General features: G+C 53.7%; 2 protein-coding genes across 6 annotated transcripts in view; one reads left to right on the top strand and one right to left on the bottom strand.

The window, feature by feature from the left end:
- Positions 1 to 297: 297 nt before the first annotated feature.
- Positions 298 to 13369, bottom strand: E2f6 (E2F transcription factor 6). 4 transcript variants are annotated; one of them, XM_004869941.3, is made up of 8 exons: positions 13002 to 13369; positions 9096 to 9150; positions 6351 to 6567; positions 4947 to 5102; positions 2992 to 3106; positions 1686 to 1797; positions 1298 to 1332; positions 298 to 1181 (listed from the first exon to the last, which is right to left on the bottom strand). In XM_004869941.3, the coding sequence occupies exons 1-8, from the start codon at positions 13347 to 13349 to the stop codon at positions 1056 to 1058; spliced, it is 1164 nt and encodes a 387-aa protein (XP_004869998.1). In that variant the 5' UTR covers positions 13350 to 13369; the 3' UTR covers positions 298 to 1055. The 4 variants fall into 4 exon arrangements, with proteins under 4 accessions (XP_004869998.1, XP_004869997.1, XP_021104019.1 ...); XM_004869940.4 differs by having other exon boundaries at positions 298 to 777; XM_021248360.2 differs by lacking the exon at positions 13002 to 13369 and adding an exon at positions 10556 to 12797 and having other exon boundaries at positions 298 to 777.
- A 4523-nt stretch (positions 13370 to 17892) lies between these two features.
- Positions 17893 to 21132, top strand: part of Greb1 (growth regulating estrogen receptor binding 1) — a 76203-nt gene continuing 72963 nt past the window's right edge. Inside the window, exon 1 of one of the 2 annotated variants that reach the window (XM_087199695.1) lies at positions 17893 to 17982. The gene's annotated coding sequence lies outside the window, so the exon portion shown is untranslated. Of the gene's footprint in view, positions 17983 to 18219; positions 18352 to 21132 lie in introns of those variants that run through there. The other variant, XM_087199696.1, reaches the window with a different exon arrangement.

The raw sequence follows: 21132 nt of genomic DNA, 5'->3' as shown, positions 1-21132 counted from the left end.
CTCAAAGACATGGAGGGCAGAAGGCTCAGGACCTGGGCTCGGGCACCCTGGCCTTCGGTTCTGTTCTTCCATGCTTCCCTGTGGCTCCTGACAGCTGTCCTCTCTCGCCCCCACCTGTGTCTACTCTCGGGGTTTAAACCACTCCTCCCAGCCGCCAGCCACCCCTCCTGCTCTCCTGCGTGTGGACACCACCCTCACGGAGCCCGCCAGCGGCCGGGCCCTCCTATCTCCCGGGCACCTATTTAGTGCCGACCCACAGCGCCCCCTGCAGCCTGTCCTTGGCTAATTCCACACAGCTTGGTAGTTTCAGATCTTTATTTTTAAACTTCTATACATAGTCAAACCTTTCTTTGAAAGTGAGAGGCTTAACATATGAATCCATGATGCTCACAGGAATCCACCCGCCCCACACTGCACTCTCCCACACACCCACCTACCACTTCCACTGTTCACTTCCGACGGGACAGGTGGGAAGCAAGGCGCTGGGAGGGACGGTGACGACAGCCCCTCAAGGAGCTCACAGTCTAATGGTAACTACTGAGTAAACTGAGGCACGGGGTGGTAAATGACTTACCGCTGAGGTAGAGCGTGAGGTGCTTGGGGAGAGGACCAGCGCTGGGGGAGGGGAACAAGAGCCCCGAGAGGGGAGGGCCACACACAAGCTCCTGATGCCTCTGCATGCAGAAAGCTTGGCCCAGGCTGCAACGTCACCATGACTCGGTCAGCCGTCACGGATGGCATTCGTGCGTGGGGCCCACAGCCCGTGCACACTGGGAGCTGAGGGCGACACTGCGTGCTGTGGTCCTTGTATGGGCAGACCCATGGAGAGCTCTCCTCTGACCTCACCCAGGAGTCTAATAAGTTAGAGAACCGAGGGCTCAGCGCCCATCGGCCACTGTCCACAGTACATGATCTCGTGCAAGGTGCGGGGGTCACGGGATGTATTTCACAGGGAGCTAAACATGATACAGGTATGTACAGACACCGCATGGATCTGTGTGCACACGGCCCGTGCACCTGTGAGCTGCCGGTGTGACCCAGCATAAGGCAACTGGTCATGCGTCTGCAACGGGAGCCGGGAGGCCCTGCCTGCCCACTGTCTCCCCGAGGCTCTGACAGGGCAGCGAGTCGGAGTCGTGACAGAGCTGTTTTCCGAGCACAGACCACCACCATCCGGGCACCTAAGGAGGGAGCTACTTGAAGCGCTACCGGCCCGACTGCTGCCACTCCTCGGGGGTCACCGCTCCTCAGGGCTGAGTCCACCCTGCTGGCGGCTCTGGTAGCATCAGTTGCTCACCTCCAGCATCTCTTCAGTCTGCTGCGGTGGCTCCTCTGTGGGAAAGGGGCAGAGAGGGACAGGGATGCCTCAGGAGAGGGGACCCCGCTGGGAGCCTGTGCTCACAGTATCGGCGGAACCCCACTTCTCTGAGCCTCACTTGAGTAAACAGAGTAGCGGATTGCGACCTGGGGCCAGGAGCCCAGTGGGGGAGGCAGAGTCCCCACGAGAGTCCTCGCCAGCAGGGCCACCGTGGGGGGCCCATCTGCGGGCGCAGTCTGGGCACTGGCCTTCAGTCAGCCCTGCCACTGAGGACGGCGCTGGTGTCTGAGCCATTTCCGGGGCAGGAACACGGAGCATCTCCAGGGCGTCCCACCCATCCACACATCGCTAAGCCCTGTGAGGTCACCTTTCTCGGGACGTGCGGGGTGTGTGCTGGCGGCCGGGCGGCTCTGCTCCACCTCACACAGGTACACGTCGATGGGCCCCTTGGTGCTCCGGATGTGCACGGTGATGGAGTCCTGCGGGGACACAGCACAGCAGTCTCAGACGCAGGGGATGTCCCAGGGCCGCAGCCTGACACCCTCTCACCCATGGGGCTGGGGCCCCAAGGAGCAAGCCAGCGCCCCACACTCTGAGGGTCTACCGAGGAGCCGGGCTGGGGAGCCGCCCTTGCCCTTGTCTCCAGGGAAGGACCAGGAGGCCAGGACCACAGGGAGCGCCTTGTGATGGAGGCGCCACACCCCGGAAGACAGGCACGTGAAGCGCGGCCTCACTGGCTGGGTGCTCAAATCCTCAGCTTCAGCTTCCCAGGGGCGATGACAGCGCTGCTCCACAAGGAACCCGGCGAGCCACACCTGGCCCTCAGAGCAGCCGTTAGGCGCCTGTGTCTGTCAGAGTGGGTCAGCCATGCTCAGGCCTGGCCCTGTCCAGCAGTCCGGCTGAATGCCCCATGCCTGGGCTCTCAGCTACACCTGAGGCTGAACCAGGAAGAGCTTGAATTTGAGGCCAGCATGGGCAACTTAGGGAGACCCTGTCTCAAAATAAAACTCAGAAAGGGTTTGGAATGCAGCTTGGGTATGGTACTCGCTCGTGTAGCATGTGCAAAGCCTGGGTTTAATCCCTAGTACTAGGAAAAAAAGTAAAATAAATAGACTCAGCATCCAGAGGGTCTGGAACTCATGCGCCACCCTTGCTGTGCCCCTGGTCCCAGGCAGGGGCTGGACAGCACCTCCGCTCGGGTGCTGGGTGCCAGCCAGCGCTGGTCCACTGGGGACACCGAGCCTGCAGAGCCACTGCTGAACAACACAAGAAGGAGGTGCGCTGCCCTGACCACGGCGGCCCCAAGGCCACCCCTCACCTCCCCGCAGCAGGGGCAGCCGTGCTTGGTCCCAGTACAACAGATTACGAGGACAGCTGGGGCGGGTGACACTGGGCTCAGGACCCCAAGCCCTCTGAAGCCAGTATGCTCTAGTGTCCTGCTGAGCACGACTCGCGAGACTCAACTCTGGGAGCTGCCAGGCTGAGACCGACCTCGGCGACTCCAGGTTGTGTCACGGCCCCAGAGAGCCATCTGCACACCCCTCGTGTCCACCTGGCAGCCAGGCACCACGCCACCTGGGAAGGCAAGCCCTCGTCCTCAACTCATCATAGCAAGTCAGTGTGTGGTGTCTCCTCCAGGGCCACCCAACCTTCCGGGCTTGGGGGTCACCCACCTCTCTGGGCGCAGGGACGTCCAGCCTGGTCTCCTCCGGGGCCTTCACTGCGATGACGATCTGCTCGTGGAAGGCCCGGATGCTGTGGATGTCCTGGTACGTGACATAGGCCAGCGTGGGGTCCAGTCAAGGATAACTGGGGCTTTGGGCTGGGCTCAGAGTGAGAACCCAAGTGCAGCAGCAGCTTTCGTTTTCAGACTCACAAGTCAGGAAAGCAGTTGGTAAAACAAATTATTTCATAGGCAACTCACTATTTCATATACACTTCTTAAGTTTTATAGGGTCCTGTGGTATTTATAAGTCAACTTAAAAGAGTTCTTAAAAGAATTCTTGTGATTGCAACAATTGCTTGAGCAAAGTGTTAACAGAGTCTGAGTCCCTACATTCGGGGGTGCAGCTGCGTCCCTTACCCTGGGGCCACGTCCTGAGACCCTGGGGGAGGTCGGAACCACAGAGAGCACCCAGCCACATGGCTCCGAGGCTCCTTCTTGCCATGCACATGGCCTGTAGGCCTCGCCCGCAGGTCAGGCACAGTGGGTAACAGCAGGAACTAGCGATAAAATAAACACTCCTAATGACATGCAGGGAGTTATTTAAAACTCACAACTGCTCCTTCTGGAATTTCCCCCTTGATATCTCTGGACCAGTCACTGTGGGTGAGACCACAGAAAGCAGAGCCACAAGCTAGGGCAGATGACTGTGTTCCAATCCCCACCTCCACCCTATTCAGGGTTAGACCTTACTAGAAACGCTTCAGGAAAAACTATTTGGGGTTTTGATAAGCCCATTGTTTCCCTAATCTATAAAAAGTAGAAACAACCTAGAGAAGAGTTTTCGTGAGACTATCATGGACTCACGGACTTTCCTCTTCTAATATTATTTTCTGCTTCATTATCTGAACGCTTTTCAGCTTGTTTGTGCTGCCTGAAACTTAATTCCCTGATCCGGTCGTGTTGTCATCGTCGTTGTCATCGTCTTCAGTGGCACCGGGAATGGGCTCCGTTCCCAGCCCTGTGCATTTGGAGCCCGGGTCTCACTGAGTAGTAGCGCTGCCCGCCGGCCTCAGATTTGCAACCCTGCCTCTGCCCTCGGGCTGTGCAGTTGCGCACAGCCTCACCCCCGCACCTCTCTCACACCGCACACTTCCTGGCTGGCTGCAGCGGTGCAAGCACTGACTTGCGTTTTCTTTTTGCTGACTGTCCTGTGGGGAGGAGCAACCTGGAGCATCGCAGAGCAGCCTGGAGTCAGCCCCAGCCCGGCAGGGTTCAGACTGAACCCTAGTGCGAATGTGCTCACCTTGGGCACTATGGACTGCACCGAGTCCCCAGTGCGCATCTGCTGTGAGGGCTGCAGGCAAGGGTCACAGGTAACGGCGAAGCCCTTCCCTTCCCTACTGGGGCACCTGAATACCTGGCGACTGGACCACCGTGGGCATGGGTGGCATCCAAGCACCGCCTCACTGGTGAGTCTTACTGCTTCAGAAATAAACTGGTTCACAGATTAGGGCAAAGTTGATTTAGTATGAGGACTGAAACCACCACAATGGGGAATGCTGTGCTGACTGGAAACATCAGCTTGGTCGCTTTGGACTTGGGTCGCACACAGAATGTTACCCCAAGGCCGCCACTGCGAGAGGCACCAACCCACAGGACTTTGCTTACTTTCACGTTTAACGATGTAATATTATATTGTGAGCACAGAGATGAAATCCCCAAGCTGGTAACATCACTTAATCAGCTTGGGCAGCAGCAGTGTTTAAAAGAGAGATATAGCCAGGTGTGGTGGTGCACGCCTGTGTTCCCAGCACTCAGGAGGCTGAGGCAGGAGGATCGCCATGAGCTCCAGGCCAACCTGGGCTACACAGTGAGTTCAATTCCAGCCTGAACTCAGGCTTATTCAGACCTTGTCTCACTAAACAAACAAACTACAAACGTATGTACAGATTTAAAGGATATCTTTCATTCTCTTTGTCATCTGTTAACTCAAACAGCTGCTGAGCACAGTCCTTAATCAACTCATCCAGAGCATCCTCCATCGCAGACAGGTCGGACAGCTCCTGCTGCAGCTGCTTCTGCTGGGGCACTGCTGAGAAGCTGTTCAGGTCGGATCCTCTGTGGAAGACAAACCGCTCTGAGGAGCAGCCGAGACCCTGAAGAGCTGCAGCTCTGCAGAGTGACGCAGAGTGCTGAGACAGTTGCTCCACTAGCGCGCTGTGTGTGCGAGTCTGCAGGCTCTCGCTCTGTGCACGTTCTTTCTGAATACAACGTCACACTCTGCTTTTCTTTCTCTTTTTGGTTTTTCTGAGAAGGGGGTCTCACTATGTAGCCCAGGCTGGCCTTGGACTTGGGACGATCCTCCTGCCTCAGCCTGAGTGCTGGGACTACAGGTGTGCGCCATCGTGCCTGGCTCATTATTCTTAAGAGATCTTCTTTAGTTACGAATGGCTACTCCAGCAAGGTTAAGACTGAGCAACAACTGATACACACTTTCTCTCCTTTAGTCATTTCTGCAGGGTAGGAGGTGCATTTTTTTTTTGGTACTGGGGATCGAACTCAGGACCTTGCACTCACGAGGCAGAGAGTGCCACTGTGCTAAATCCCTGGCACGTGGGGGGTTATTTTTTTGGTACCAGGGATCGAACTCAGGACCTTTCGCTTTCGAGGTTTGGGGAGGTTGAGACAGGGTCTCGCTATGTAGTCCAGGCTAGGGCTTGAACTCAGAGTGACCCTCCTGCCTCAGCCTCCTGAGTGCTGGGATCACAGGCGTGCGCAACCATGCCCATTCCCCCCTTCAGGCTTTATGGGAAAAAAATAAGGCAAAGGCTGTCACTGGGGTCTGACACCCCTCTTCCGTCCTGACCCTCAGATCTAATTCACATTAGTGACACAGAGCGCAATCTGAGGAGCTCCACAGTGAACAGATCACCGAGGGAGGCCACAGCTCCCCCACACTCATCCCGGGGTGGTGCCTCTCAAGCATCACTGTTCTCAACCTTACTGGTTTCCACCGGGAAGCAACTGGAACGACGGAACTGTGGAAAAGACTTTCTATGTCTAAGTTCCCCACTCAGTCCTAAGAAATTTTGTTTTGGTACTGGCAATCGAACTCGGGACCTTGTGCTTGAGAGGCAGGTGGCGGCACCACTAAGCTAAACCCCCACTCCCAGCTAAGAAATTTTTTTAAAAGCCCATTGTGGGACAAGGCAAGAAAATCTTACAGAATCCTTTCCTATTGAGAATCACACCTGGCTTTATTACATGCTGCCTATCATTGCTAATATCTGCTTTGGTTTAAGAACAAAACTGTCACCTAACAGGAATGGGAAGCAGGAAAGCAAGGAGCTGCAGAAGCCCACTCACATCCACCGGATGTGGTTCTTGGATTTCTTCTCCACCAGGGCGATGCCATCCAGGACGTTGGTGATGTCGTATACTCTGCGCTTGCGCACACCCAGCTTGGTTGCCACCCTGTTTAAATCCAGGATGCCCCCAGGAGCAGATCTGACAAGATCCATGAACCTCCGAGTTAAATACACCAGTGATACATCGAAACGTGGCCTCTTCACTTTTAGAGCTTCTGAGAAACAAAATAAACACATTTGTAAAATTTAAGTCACATTTCCCAATTCATTTAAATAATCACTTATTCCCTTTTGACCTGAAAGCACTGACAACTGTAGACATTCCTGCCCACGAACTACATCATAGCTGATTTCCAGGCAAGTCTTCAAACTGGATAACCACCTCCACCCCTGGCCTAGGGTAAACAGAGGCCTTACGTGTCAGTAAGGGGCGCTGTGTCTACATGAAAGGCAGACTCTACTGTGTGACCAGTCTAACACGTCTGCTGTCCCTCATTGAAGCGGCCAGTTTATGTTTGGACCCACACCCTTTTCAGGAATAAGAAGAGAAAAATTTAAAATTAAATTTCTCTTCTGGTCTTTTTAAGACAGGGTTTCACTATGTATTTCAGGTTGGCCTCAAACAGCGATCCTCCTGCCTCAGCCTCCCGGGTGCTGGGATTATAGGTGTGTGCCACTATGCCCAGCTCTCTTTTGTTTTTTTTTGGTACCAGGGATCGAACTCGGGACCTTGGGCTTATGAGGCAGGTGGTGGAACCACTGAGCTAAATCCCCGGCCCTCTCCTTTGGTTTTTAAGTTAAAGAACATGTATTTTAGGAAAAAAGGTTTCACTTTTATTATTATTATTATTATTATTATTATTATTATTATTATTTTTGGTACCAGGGATCGAACTCGGGTCCTTACTTTTATTATTTTTTAATGTTTCTAGCCATGTCACAGATATAACCCTATCTGATGGGTTTTTTTCCCCCGGTAGGGGTATTGAATTCAGGACCTTGTGCTTGCCAGGCAGGCGCAGTGCTACTGAGCTACATCCCCAGCCCTGACGACGGTTTTGGAAGAACCCAGACTCGTCCTGTGGAAGGACGACCGTCCAAACTGAGGAAGCGGCGCATCCATCTACACGCGCTCATCAGGGCTCTATTTCCAGGCAGGCACAGGAAAGGGGACAATCCCGCCACACAGAGAAACTCCCGACACACACACTGTGCTGAGTTTTAAAAGCAAAAACAGGAGCGTACCATTTCTGTAACAAGCTCTCGTAGTACTATGAACATCCTGGTATGCTGAGAATTTTGTCATCCTTAATAGTCTCATGGAATATTTGCTGAAATTATTCCCATGCTGGAAATTCAGACTCTCTCCAACTCTACTATTCTGCACGACACTTCGGGGAACCCTTGCCAGGTAATTAATGTACCCTCGGCTCCTTCCCTGAGACAAAGCCCGACAGGCGCGACTGCCGAGTGGGAGAATTTTTAGGGCCTGCGGTGCTCAGGCTGTTGGCTCTGTCAGTTTACTGTTGTGCCGTGTGCACGAATGCTACCATTCTTTTCATCTTTTCCAACCTGATGCCATCCAGAAAGTCCTATGGATGGGTCTTCTGAGGAAGTAAAGCTTCACGCCTCAGCTGTGAGTCTGGTCTACATGCCCAATCTGCACACCGCTGTCCCCTCCAGTCAGGCCCTGAGGTGCTGAGGAGCAGCACACACTTGGTAAGGTCAGCGTCTTCCCAGGATGCCCAGTCCTGGGCCAGGTAAACTAGGAACCTGGGTCTTTTTAAAGTACAAGTCACAGTTCCACAACAAACCTTGGAAGACATCAAATGAGAAATTCTCCCTTTAAAAGCACATTTAGTTACACTGTTAGTAACAAGCGCAGGTGAGTACGTTCCCAGGCCTGCTGCTCATTTTCTGCAATGTGACAGCCAAGGGACACAGATGTGACCACACAGGCCTCTCTCAAGTCTCCTGGGGCTCTGAGGGCTGCTGCTCCTCAGACCCGCATGTGGGCACCTGGGCACGGAGAAGCCACAAAGGGCCAAGCAGGAGGAAGCTGGGGCAGAGCAACCTAGTGCCAAGACTTCCGGCAGGACAGGGAGCCCGAGAAGCGTCTGTTCTCCAGCCACCCATGCAGGGCACGATGGAGACAGCAGGGGAATTATGGGGAGGAGGGGGGTGTTCTTTGCGCTGACTGCCAACCCTGCAGGCAACAGCAGGTGACCTCGCTCAGGGGGCTGGGAAGACGTCCTTAAACACAGGCTTGGGTTTACGTCACTGTCACCAACCGGCAGCAACTTGATGCTCTGACACTGCAGGTCCTGCGTGTGCATCACTCAGCGCTCAGCCTCTCCTGCAGTGAGGACACTCAAGGACCTCGCCCTCGGCGACTCTGGAGCACATGCTACTGACAGCAGGCTGCGTGCAACAGCCCCAGAAGTCCCAGTCCCACAGGAACACTGCCCCCTCACTCTGTCCAGTCCACTGTTCCGGCTGCACCGAGAAGGGACAGCACATGGGGTTTAAGGTGACATCACTTCCACAGCACGGAAAGAGAAACTGCCGCTATGGCTGTGGTCCACTCCCAGGACTCGCTGCTTGGACCTCACACTTCACAGCTCAGTGCAGAAAGGTGGCAATGTGTACCTTATGTTGGTCCTCATCACTTCATGTAAATTTCAAGTAAATGCTTTTAACAACATTCCCTTAAAACCGAAAACCCAGCTAGGAATCAACTTACTTCTCATGGACACATACTGCACATTATCTTCTAAATTAATCCTGATTTTTGATGGCTGGAAAAAAGGGAAACATTTAATAATTTAAGAACAACAATGCAATTGAATAGCATTTTACTCTACAATACAAAGGTTTAAGGTATGTTTAAAATCAATTAGCAGTCAGTTGTGCATTCCTATTACAGTCAATGTAAAAACAGCGGCATTTTTTTTTTTCTCAGTACAAGAGATAGAACTCAGGACCTTGCACTTACAAGGCAGGCGCGGTGCCACTGAGCTCCATCCCTGGCCCCAGTGGTATTTTTAATAATGGGAAATAAATAGGGTAAGCTGTGGTTAACCAGAAACTCTGCTGTTGGAGGAATGTCTTAAATTCCTGAAGACGCCTTATCAGTGCTCACCATCCTGCTAGCTACTTAGTATCAAAGTTTGCATTAACTAGTAATGGTGGCAACACAGATACTGTTTTTTGCAAAAAATAAATAAAATAAAACTTTAATCTGAAACTGTATTAAGAGAAAGGCACTAATAACCTTACGCTGGGGAGGGGTCAAGGGCTCAGTGGGTGGCAGGCAGCCTGTGATCAGAGGCCAGGCTCGCTAAGGAACAGCCGCTCCACACATCACAGGCGGGTGGGCAGGAAGCACACAGGAGCCGGGAGCGGGCGCCCAGACACAGGAGTGTGGGGCAGGCAGCCCTCGGGTGGCCTGGCGGGCACACCAGACTGTCTGAACAGTGAATTGTGCACATGGAAGCAAAGTGGCTTGCCTGAGGAAGGCTCTGTGGCCGGGCAGTGGCTGGGTTTGGAAGTGGGAAGGGCACTGCAGCACCACACAGGGGCGTGAGCAGAGGAGACGCTCCAGGGATGTCGGAACAACACTTCAGTATCCGAGCTCGGGCTTTAGAACTAGTCAGTAGGGCGGTAAGAGGTCGGAAGGAAGGAGCTCTTCAGGTCAGTGTTATGGCAGGCGCTTGCATCTGGAGCAAGTCCCCTCCACGCCACAGTTCCATGGAGCAGAGCCGCCGGGGAAGGAGCTCCACCCTGAGGGAGCGCAGGGCCTGTGGTGCACTATTGGGCAGGGGCTGTGTCCTGCTAACTCTTTTGGGCAGCGCTGAGGAGGGACCAGCGACAGGACAGTACTGAGGCAGCCCCGTCACAGCCAGTGCCAGGCACAAGCAACTGTCGCTGCCGGTCCACACGGATGCCCTCTCCTGACGGAGTTTGAGACAAGGGCTGCCCCACTCAGCAGGCCCCAAAACCCTGCGGCGCTTCCTTCCGTTCTCTCCCTCCAGCCTGCATGTCCTCACACAAGTGCGTGCCAGGGTGGGCGGCCTCAGCTCCTCGGAGGAAACCCTCGTCCTGCACAGCGGCTCATAGGCTGCACAGGGACGCCCGCAAAAAGGCTGGCGCTCTGATGCAGTGCCAACTGGGGACTGAGAAAACAGGCTGGACAGCGCTCACCGATTTCTTCCCCTTGAGCGTGAACTCTTCCTCAGCAGAAGCACAACCATGGTCTCCCCAGGGCAGACTCCCCACACAGGCAGCTCCCTGGTCTCAGCTGCACCAGGGGCTGGTGGCACTGAGGAAGGAGAGGTCATGCGTACAGAGCCAGCGAATTCCCAGCCCCACAGCTAAGACCTACACAGCTGAGGTCCCAGGAGAGGGTGCCACCCCTACCCCTCACACTGGAAACTCAAGCCTGAAGTGATCGTCAGCTTCTTTAATGGTGGAAGAAAAATAAAAGGTGAGCTTTGGGGACTAACATTCTAAATACCACCTCCAAATTGGTTAAGTTTCCGCACTCAGAGGCCTTTTTCACACCAGTGTCCAGTGTGGGGAGCAACATTCTCCGTGGCCTCATGGAAATACCCCTCACCAAGGTGACGCACACTCTGCCTCATTCTTTCCTAGCAGGGTGAACCCCACAGCCCACTAATTCCATCTTCTGCTGCTTGATTCCAGCCAACGTTCAAGGCAACTCCCAGGAAACAGTGAGATATGGAACTGACCTCCTCACACCAGTTTATTAAAAATGCCCACTCACTGGTTAAGAAACACTGAAGCAGGTGTTCAACTCCCCATTTTGCAGAGAAGAAAATACACATTTAGGTGCTTACAGAGTGTCTACTCCATTCATCCAGCAACAAAACAACAGTGAAACAGACAGAGACAGTGGCAGTCCTCAGGGACCTCCAAAGGATTTGGGGACACAGAGCAGCTGCCTAACCTGTCTTGAGGTCGGGGACGGTTCTTCAGACAAGCAGCCAACGAATCTAGACCCAGAACACCACAGAAGTAACATGGAAACACATGTGTATTTAAAAAACACTTTGGGGGAGGGGAAAGGCAGTCAGCTCCACAGCCCAGATATGTGGGGAGTTCAACCCAGACTGAAAATCAGCAATGTAATAACCTAGGGAAATAAAAAAGTGGAAATACGGAATATTTAGTAGCTGTAAGCAATCCAGAAGAGGGAAGCCCAAGGCCCAGATGAGGTTAAGAGGTTTCTACTCTATCCTGAGCACACAAGGAGACCATAAAAGATCCCTTCAGCTGAATACCATGGTCAAAAACACACTCTGAAACCAAATCAGTCTCACGAGGAGCACACATGGAGTGCCGGGGTGAGAATGCAAGCAGCAAAGCTGGCCAGAAAGACACAGGACCAAAGGCAGATGATGGCAGAGGAGGCAGGGCTGGGGATCAATGCAATGGACACTTGGAGCCCAGAGACCAAACTGGAAAAGAAAAAAGGCCGAGATGATGCCCAGGACACTAGCTGGGGCGCTATGGGCACCACTCATTGGGACAGGGGACAGCAAAGCTGATGGCTGCCTGGGCAAAGAGATGATGAATTCAGTTCCAGATGTAAATCTGCAATCCACGTAAGAACGCTGCCTACATCTAGCAACAGAGATTTCAGAGTACTACATGAGCTCCCGTGTGAACAAAGTGCGAAGGAGACAGAAAACAACCCCAAGAACAACCCAGTGTCAGGAAGTGGGAGGGGCGGAGGACAAAGAGGTCAAATAAGCAGCTGAACCACGAGAGGAATGCTGTCAAAGGAGCCCAGGGGAGAGCGGTCACTAGGGGCCCAGAAAGTCAGCATCGAATCAGCTGCTGGAGCCAACAAGACAGCTGGTGACCTCAGCACTCTTTCAGGTGTTCCCAGGCAGAAGTCCCGGCACTGAGGGCCAGGTGATCTCCAAAGGTGAACGAGTGGGCAATGAGTGCAAACTGCTTCTTTCACAAGCCCGGCTGCGCAGGAGAAGACACAGTCTAGGGGAAGAGACAGGGATTTAAGAGAGGAGATGGAGTTAGGATGTAGTTTAGTCAAAACATCCTCTGGAGTCAGACATTATGACGTTCCATGGGCTTCTCCACTTACTAATTAACCACGCACAAACTACTTAATACCTCCAAATCTGACAACGACAAAACATGTATAACGATCATTTAGCCCGGTGTGGGGCGCACACTTGTGATCCCAGCACTCCAGAGGCTGAGGCAGAAAGACTGCTTTGAGTTCAGGGTCAGCCTGGGCTACAGAGTGAGTTCAAGGCCAGCGTGCATTACATAGCAAGATCTTGTCTCAAGAAAAAAAAAATGTGTATGTGTGGGAGATGCAGAAAAAGGATGGATTGATCCGGGGCCTAGCGAACCACGAAGAACACAACACCCTTTGCTAAATGGGGGGCTGGGGGAGGAGGAGGAGGAGGAGGAGGCAGGGAACGATCGCGAGGTTGCGGAGGGGCGCGGGAGGTGCCTGGCTGTTGCACAGCCGAGCACTGCGTCCAGCCAGTTCCACAGCCCAGGAGCGGCGGCCGCGCGCCTGCGCCGCGAGCAGGTGGCGGGAGCGCGCGGGCCGCACGTGATGCCCGCGGAGCCGACGACGGCTGCTGCTTACCAGCAGGCTCTCCACGTTGATGGGGTCCCGGCAGCGGCGGCGCACCGTCTCCTCCGCCGGGTCCACCAGGAGGCTGGGCAGTCTCCGCGCCGGCCGCTGCTGGCTCATGACGCCGGCCGCCCCGCGCTCCTCGCGCCCCGCGGGCTCTCCCGCCTTCCGCCGCCTCGAGCGCCAGGGCCTGGGTACCCCGCACGCAGCGGGTCCGCAGTCGGCTCGGAGGAGAGCGGGGGCAGCTTGGCGAGGCTGCCTTGGCCGCCGCCTCGTAAGCCCGAGAGCTCCCGCCGCCCGCGCGAGGGAAGCACGGCGACCCGCGGCGATCAAGACGCCGAGCCCGCCATCTTCCCGCATGCGCAGTGCACCGCCTCTTGCGCATGCCCCCACCCGCGCCTTCTGCGCATGCTCGCCACCCCTCTGCGCACGCGCGGCGCGCTCACCCGCCGCTCCCGCGCTAGGGTCCTCGCCTGGCAGCCGGCGCCCGAAAGACCCGGAGAACGGTGTACGCGGAGGGGATGGCGAGGGAAAAGGAAGACGCGGAACGGGTGTCAGGGGAAGGGTGCACAGCTAGAAATACGGGGGGGGGGTGGGAGAAGGGGATGAAAAAGAACGAAGATGTGTTATTTACCTGCACCAACTCTTCACGAGGAGTGGGATCAGTATGTACTGCAAGTATGGACTCATAACAATTTTTAATTTTTTTAAATTAAAAAAATCAAGAAAAGAATAGAAATGCAGTGGTTGCCATGAAAAAAAAAATAATTTGGACTGGGGATTTAACTGTGTGCATTCGCACTGAGGTATATCCCCAGTCCTTTTTCTTTTTTATTTTGAGACCGTCTCCTTAGTTACCACTCTGCCAAAGCTGGGCTCTAATTTACAATCCTCGTGCCTCAGTCTCCCAGCACTTTTTATTTTTAAATTTGAGAAAGGGTCTCCTTAAGTGATGAAGTTGCTTAGGTTGGCCTCAAACTTGCAGTCCTCCTGCCTCTGCCTTCCAGATGCTGGGATCACAAGGGTGCGCCGCCACGCCAGGATGTGCCAGAGAAGTCTTTCTGAAGCCCGAGATCTGTCAGTGTACTTTGGATCCTGGTACTTGTTAGGATTTTGTCCCTGTACACCGGTCACTTCCTGCCACTGTCTTCCCCATAACTCGGCCGGCTGCTAGTGGATAGGGGCTGTGTCTAGGCTCGCAGGAGCCCCTGACTTTATCATGTCCTATTTGTTGCACTGGTCTCTCTGATGCAGCCACACGAAAACTCAACTAACTCCTCCAAAGCACTCAGGGAGGCTGTGAGTTCAAGGCCAACCTGGGCTACATAGCAGGACCTTGTCTCACAAAACAAAACAAGGCAGGTGTAGTGGCGCACGCCTGTGATCCCGCACCAGGGAGACTGAGGTAGGAGGATCTTCGTGAGTTCAAGGCCAGCCTGAACTACATAGTGAGTTTAGGATACCCTGAACTGCCTAGCGAGACCCTGTGTCAGAAAACCAAACCAAACCAAAATAAATGTTCACCTGCCACGCACTGCCTCTATGAACTGTACCACAAGCGGTTTGCCCCTGTGAGCCTTTCAGTATCGCATCGCCCGAAGACTTAGTTTTCTTAGCGGCTGTTTTCCCATCTGCAGAGCATCGGGATTCCGGGCGTCATGTTCTCCGACTGCCCAGCAGGGGGCGCCGCTTCCCTCAGGGAGCCGGCCGCAGGGGCCTGTGCTGGGGTGGCCGGGTGCCAAGGGGTGGGCGGCTGGGTTTCAGTCTATGGACCAGCAGGGTGCAGGGATCCGGCCAGCAGAGGCCACCACCTCCAGACTGCGGCACCACGCGGTTCGGTTCCGGCATTGAGCACCGAGAATGCGTATTGTATTAGGAACGCCAGCGTCCCTGCCCTTGCCTGTGTTGGGACATGCAAGAGACCTGGGGTCAAGCCTTTCCCTGCGCGGGAGAAACCTTTCCTCTGGAAGTGCTGGATAGCCGCACAGCCGAGTTGCGGTTTATAGAGACATTCGTTCTTTTCTTTTCCCCAGTTCTGAGGATTGGACCCAGGGGCTTCACACTGATCTGTATCCCCACTCCTTTAAAAAAAAATTATTTTGAGACAGGGTTTCACTAAGTCATTAAGTTGCTAAGGCTGGGTTCAGTTTCGATTCTTCTGCCTCAGCCTCCCAGGGCTCTGGAATCACGGGCATGCACTGCCCCACTTGGCGTGGAGATACTTATTGTGAGAGAATTAACTTTAAGCACCACTGAGAAGCCTGTTTGACATGGAAACAAGTGGGAAAGTAAAAAATGATTCTAAACTGCTTGAGGTACACAGATGGGTGCTTCTAAAGGCTCCCCAACTCCGCAGGGTAGCTTGGGATGAATGTGACTTGGAGAAAAGGCTACTTGTGCAAAGGCAGGAAAGGAAGGAGTCTGCAGGTGTACGTGTGTGTGATGGGATACACAAACATACAAATGCACAAGAGAAGGAAATGGTATTTGGCTGGAGTCGTGTGCAAATACATGTACGGAGAAAGAAAAAGATGAGAACTGCATCTGCAAGAAACATACAGTGCAACAGGAATGCATGAATTAAGATGTTTGTGTGACACTGTGTGTGTGCTTGTGAGAGTGGGAATTTTGGTGCTCGTGGAAAGAAACTCATGTTGAGAGACATGGATATAAGTGAAAAAGCCACGTGTGTGTGCACTTATGCACATACCTAAGCACGCATGCCATGTGCATTTGTGGAAGTAGGTGTGAGTTTAAGGATCATTGCGAGCACAGGAATAGATATAAGGGGAAAATGTGTGAGATGTGTGTGTGTGCAGGAGAGGGCGAGTGTGTGTGCCGGACTGCAAGGTGTGATTCTGCAGGACAGTGTGGCAGAGGGATGACCTGGCAGCACCCAGCAGCCACTTTGCGTTTTGCTGGCTGCACACCATGTTTATACTGCTCCATTCTCACCAGCAACATTTAAACCAGCTTGAGGGCTAGGGGTGTGGCACAGCAGTGCAGCGCGTGCCTTGCAAGCGCAGGGCCTGGCGTTCAGTTCCTGGTACCAAGAAAGAAAAAAGAAAAGACCAAAGAACAAAGCCCCTTAAAAAAGGAAATCCTTAAACCAGCTGGATTCCCTTCCTTTGAGAATATATCTCAAAATCACTCATTCAAATTCAATAAAGACAGAAAGTTAGGGGGTCAGGTTCAGCTCCACAAATTGCATCATTTGTATTTGTGTTTGGTGTTTACGTCACCATGATTCTTAACGTAGAAAATAATAAAGAGCCTCTCCATGAAACCTCATTTCTTGTTAATTACTAGTTGGGAGGAGTCTATGCGTTTCTAAAATTCACGCCAGGTCTTCAAAAACAGGATTTAATTTCTCTCCATGGTCTCTGTAACGGCCGCCTGAAGTGTACAGGACGCCACACCGGGACTCTTCCCCTAAATGCAGCATCATCTTCGCTTTGTTTTGTTGTTGTTGAGCCAAATTGTATCTGTGGCTTTTAATGAAGTAATTGAGAGAACGCCTTTCTCTCATAACAGTGGGGGGCAAACCAACGGTGGCCTGTGAGCAGCATTCACTAAGCTGCTTGTTTGGTTTTGTTTGTACAGCCCAGAGCTAAGTAGGGACCCCCCTCCCCTCCCTCTCCTCCCTCCTGCCAGGCAATGGAACCTGGGGCCTTGCACACTTCCTAGCCCACTGTGCTATATCCCAGGCTCTTCCCACTTCTAAAAAGTTCCGTCTTAGCCAGGAAAAGTGCATGCCTGTAATTCCAGCATTCTGTGAGGCTGAAGCAGGAGGATCACAAGTTCATGTCTAGCCTGGGCAGCCTAGTGACTTAGCAAGTCTCAAAATGAAATGAAATAAAATAAAACAACAAAATAAAGTGCTGGGGATGTAGCTCAGTTAGAGGTCCCTGGGTTCAGTCCCCAACACTGAAACCACAGTTCCATTTTGGCTCCAAGAGGCTGCTTGTTTTCTCATGGGAGTGTGCTCTGTGCTGTGGCTTGTACATCTTTTCTTTTTTGGTACTAGGGGTCGAACTTGGGACCTTGCGCTTGCCAGGCAGGCGGCAGAACCACTGAGCTAAATCCCCAGCTCCATCTTTTCTGACTTTGTTTGGCCCAAATTCGCTCTGCAGAGCCCTTTCTCTACTCCAGTGCTTTGTATTTAAAGTACTTCCAAGGAAAGGAAAAAGACAGCGCTGCCAGACACCTTGGAGATCTGTGATTTCTTCAGGTAACAGTTCTGCCTGTTGCGGGCTGGCCGGCCGTCGCCCTCTGCAGGGGACACCTGGTTGTCAGGTGGCACAGGCCTTCGCAGGGGGTCCTGGTGAGGAGCCAGAGAGCCCAGGGCAGCTCCTCAAGTTGGTTCTCTTGCTCTCGCTTTCTGAAACACAGAGGCCCTGATATTTGCTTTTTACAAAAGATGAAGCAGGACATGGTTATGCAGGCCTGAAATCCCAGCACTCTGGGTAGGCTGAGGCAGGAGGATTGCAAGTTCAAGCCCAGCCTGGGCAATTTAAGGACTTAGTGAGACCCTGTCTATAAATAATAAATAGAATAAGAGCTGAGGTTGGAGCTCAGTGTAAAGATCCTGGGAGAGAGAGATTGAGAGAGAAAGAGAGGGAGAGAGGGAGCGCGAGCGATCCTTCCGAGCCTCCGGTCGTTCCGGGGCCTCCTGAGTCTTCCTCGCTTCCCTGTGCCCTGGCCTGGCCACCCCGGCAGCGCTGCCCTCCTCGCTGCTGCTCAGTCCTCCTGAGTGCACCCGGTGGGCACCCTGCCTCGGCCGTCGCCGGCCGCCCCAGAAGCGCCCCAGTCCGAACCCCCCGCCCCTCCCCGCTCCGACCTCGCCAGTGACCCGGCCCAGCGTCTCCGCTCCCTCTCCTGGGCCGCGTGACCCCGGGACCCCGGGTGGCGTCTTCGCCCCCCACTCCCGGCCTCCCCGCGACACGGCGACCTCCGTCCTCCGGGTGCAGCGCGGCCCCGCGGGGCCATCCGGGTGAGCGACCCTCGGGGACGGCGGGGAGCGCGGAGCGGGCCAGGACTCGGGCGCGCGTCCCTCTCCCTCCTGCGGGGACCCAGGCGCGGCGCCAGGCGAGACTTGGTCCCGGGGTGCAGGGCGACGCGGACAGGGTCCACAGCCTTGAGGCGCGGCTGTCCCGAGTCCCTGCGGCCCCACGACTCAGACCCTCCTGGCCGAGGCCCCGGGCGGCCCGGAAGACCCGGAGAGTGGAGCGCGGGGGTCGGCGGTGTCAGGGGTCGCGTCCTCCAGGGCTCCGGAGCTCCGGGCTTTGCGCGCGCCCCGCGCCCGGAGCGCAGTCTGCAGGCCGGACAGCTGGGCCGGGCGGCCGAGGACAAAGGGCGCGAGGTGAGAGCGGCTCCGCGGGTGGCGAGGGCGCAGGGCTGCGCCGGGAGCGTGGACTCTGCACGCGGGGCCGGGGAGGGGAGGGACGCATGGGGGCGGCCGGGCTCCCCGGAAAGGTGCCCGGGGTGTTCGGGTGCAGCACCGCGGGAGCGCGGGGACCCGGGAGCTGCTGTCGCGGGCGTGCGCCTGGGGAGGCAGAGACGCGGCTGGGCGCGCGCCCGGTACGGGGTGAGAGCTGCAGAGATGACAGCGGCGGCCGGGGTCAGTGACCGTGTCCAGGGCGTGCGCGCGTCTGTCCCTGTTTTAGGGAGGCTGCAGGGAGCCCCGAGGGCGCAGCACGTGGGACGCTGGAGAAAAGGGGGCTCGTCCCCCAGGGCGCCCGCACTTGGAGGGGCTGGGGCTTCGGAACTGGGTCCCGCTGGGAGTCCTGGGAACAAAGGCTGCTTCCTGAAGTCCAAGAAAGGGAGGGCGTGCGTGTGTGCGCGTATGCGTGTGTGGCCTCCAGGGCGCCGGCCGGGCGGCAGACGACGCGACCCGCCATTCAGGCCCCGGGACCCCCGGCCATTCTGCTGGGAATGTTCTTTTGATCCCTGGTCATGGGGACCGGCAGGAAAGAGAACACCGACTTTATATACTGCAGGTTTTCTTTAATCAACTTTTATTGTCGAGCCAAGTGTTACTTAAGGGTCTGAAAGGTTTTTTTTTTATTATCGCTTTAAAACAATAAATGTGTAAATTTCTCTTGAATAAACACTTTCCACCCAGGAAGGGCGCTTTCACGCCTTGCCTAGCGAGGGATGGCAGGCCAGGGGATTCTGCGCTTTCGTCGCTGTGTTGGCCTCTAGTTTGCAGAACTTTGCAAAAAAAAAAAAGAAAGAAAAAGTGCACGGGCGTCTCAACGGAAACAGGATCCGGCTTCTAGCTGTGTTCTTGGGTTTCTTAGATGTCCCGGGAGATTCCCAGAATTGTTTATTACCAATTCATTGTGCTCCCTGCGAACGTTTGTTTCTAGGAAACAAAAACCAAATTTCAAAGGTGCAGCAGCTTCGTGGAAGGCAGAGAAGGGACAGAAGCTTCTAAATACGGTTCGCGAGAGCTCGCATTACGTCCTGTGCCATTTGCAGCCCAGATAGCAGGGTGAGGGTTTCTTCTTTATTCTGAGACTCCAGTCTTTAATGTGGGCAGAAGCCAGCGCAGGCTGAATTCCACCCACACCTTTCTGGTTACCACAGGTGGTTTCCGATGGTTTATTTGTGGTTTCAGATTTTTTTTTGAGACAGTGTCTCGCTATTTAGCTCAGGCCAGCCTTGAACTCACTTTGCAGCCCAGGCTGGCCCCCGTCCTGCAGCGATCCTCCTGCCTCAGCCTCCTGAGTGCTGGGATAACAGGCATGCGCCACCAGGCCTGGGTCAGATATTTTTAATACAAGTCCAATACTTGAAATATTTTACTGGGCTGGAAATTTGAAGCTAGACTTATAAATATCTGCATTTTGGTCTCATTTTTAGTATGGAAGTTTACAGCCTCATAGAGCCTGTTAAAGGTTTCCATGCTTAATAGAAAGTTGGTTGCTCTTTCTTTCACGTAGTAAGCAATTCACCAAGCTCCTGACCTACAGCATTGCATATGTTCATTTGTTGAACCTTAGAAACTCTTTTCTTTCTTTTTTTTTTTTTAAATCTGTGTTCAGTTTGGAGCTTCAACATTTTAGCTATTTAGAGATTCCAGCATATTCTGAGGCTGACTCAAAACAGAGCTAATAAAAGGTTTGAAAATTCAAGCTGGGGCATGGTGGTGCACACCTCAGCCCTCTGAAGGCTGAGGCAGGAGGGATGTTGTGAGTTCTGGGCCAGCCTGAGCTACTTAGTAAATTCAAGCCCAGACCGAACCTCAAAGTGTCTCAGAAAACCAAACCAAGGGCCAGAGATTTAGATCAGTGGTGCCACACCTGCCTTGTAAGTGCCTTGAACCGCTCACAGTTCCCTCTACACTTTTATTCTGCCTATAGCTGTTACAGATAACAGCGGTATCACCACTCTGTATAGCACCACTCTGTATGGTTCACAATCCGCCCCAGGGATGAGTCTGAGGCTCGCACCGCACCTTCCCTTTACATAGCCAGTGTAATACAGCACAGATTAAGCAATTAATAATTATTTATTGTTCCAAATCGCTGAATCTTCTCTCAAACTAAAATTTTATATATATATATATATATATATATATATATATATATATATATATATTTTTTTTTTTTGGTACTGGGAATCGAACTAAGGACCTTGTGCTTGCAAAGCCACTGAGCTAAATCCCCAGCCCCTCAAACTAAAATTTTAAGAAGAAAATATGTCCTCCAAAAATGTGAGCTTTCAGAAATGCGTGCTTTCTGCTCAGTCAAGACCCTCTCTGCTCTCACTTCTGGCGAGCAGACAGGAGGGAAGCTGATACTAGAAGATGAAGGCAGAGGACCCCCTCTTGGAGCTACAGAAACCAGAAAGCCCAGTTCTGTCGGCCAAAGGATTAAGTCCTCTCCATCTGAGAAATGGCCAGAAGAAGGGTCCTTAGTTGGTCTTTCCTTTCAGTGTTGAAAATCCTACATCTTTTAATTTTGCCTTACCAATCTGTCAACCAACCAATCAATTAATTATTTTTGCGGTACTGGAGCTCACACCCAGGTCTCCTGAATGCTAGACATCCCCAGCCCTAACCTACATCTTTTTAAATAGTGGTGATCTGCCAGGCGTGGTGGCCCCTGCCTGTAATCTCAGCGTTCAGGAGGCTGAG

Source organism: Heterocephalus glaber, unplaced genomic scaffold (assembly GCF_053883595.1).
Source record: "Heterocephalus glaber isolate CG9 unplaced genomic scaffold, H.glaber_assembly_v1.0 deba00001724, whole genome shotgun sequence".
Lineage (NCBI taxonomy): Eukaryota > Metazoa > Chordata > Mammalia > Rodentia > Bathyergidae > Heterocephalus > Heterocephalus glaber.
The sequence above is the reverse complement of the archived record's forward strand: the minus strand, read 5'-3'. Positions and strand labels throughout refer to the sequence as shown.

Coding starts and splice junctions, on each gene's coding strand:
- E2f6 (XM_004869940.4), bottom strand. CDS start 13,349: ATGCGGGAAGATGGCGGGCTCGGCGTCTTGATCGCCGCGGGTCGCCGT. Junction 1,798..2,991: donor ACGTCCCTGCGCCCAGAGAG/GTGGGTGACCCC, acceptor GTGTCCCCGCAG/GACTCCATCACCGTGCACAT. Junction 778..1,297: donor AGACTGAAGAGATGCTGGAG/GTGAGCAACTGA, acceptor TGTCGCCCTCAG/CTCCCAGTGTGCACGGGCTG.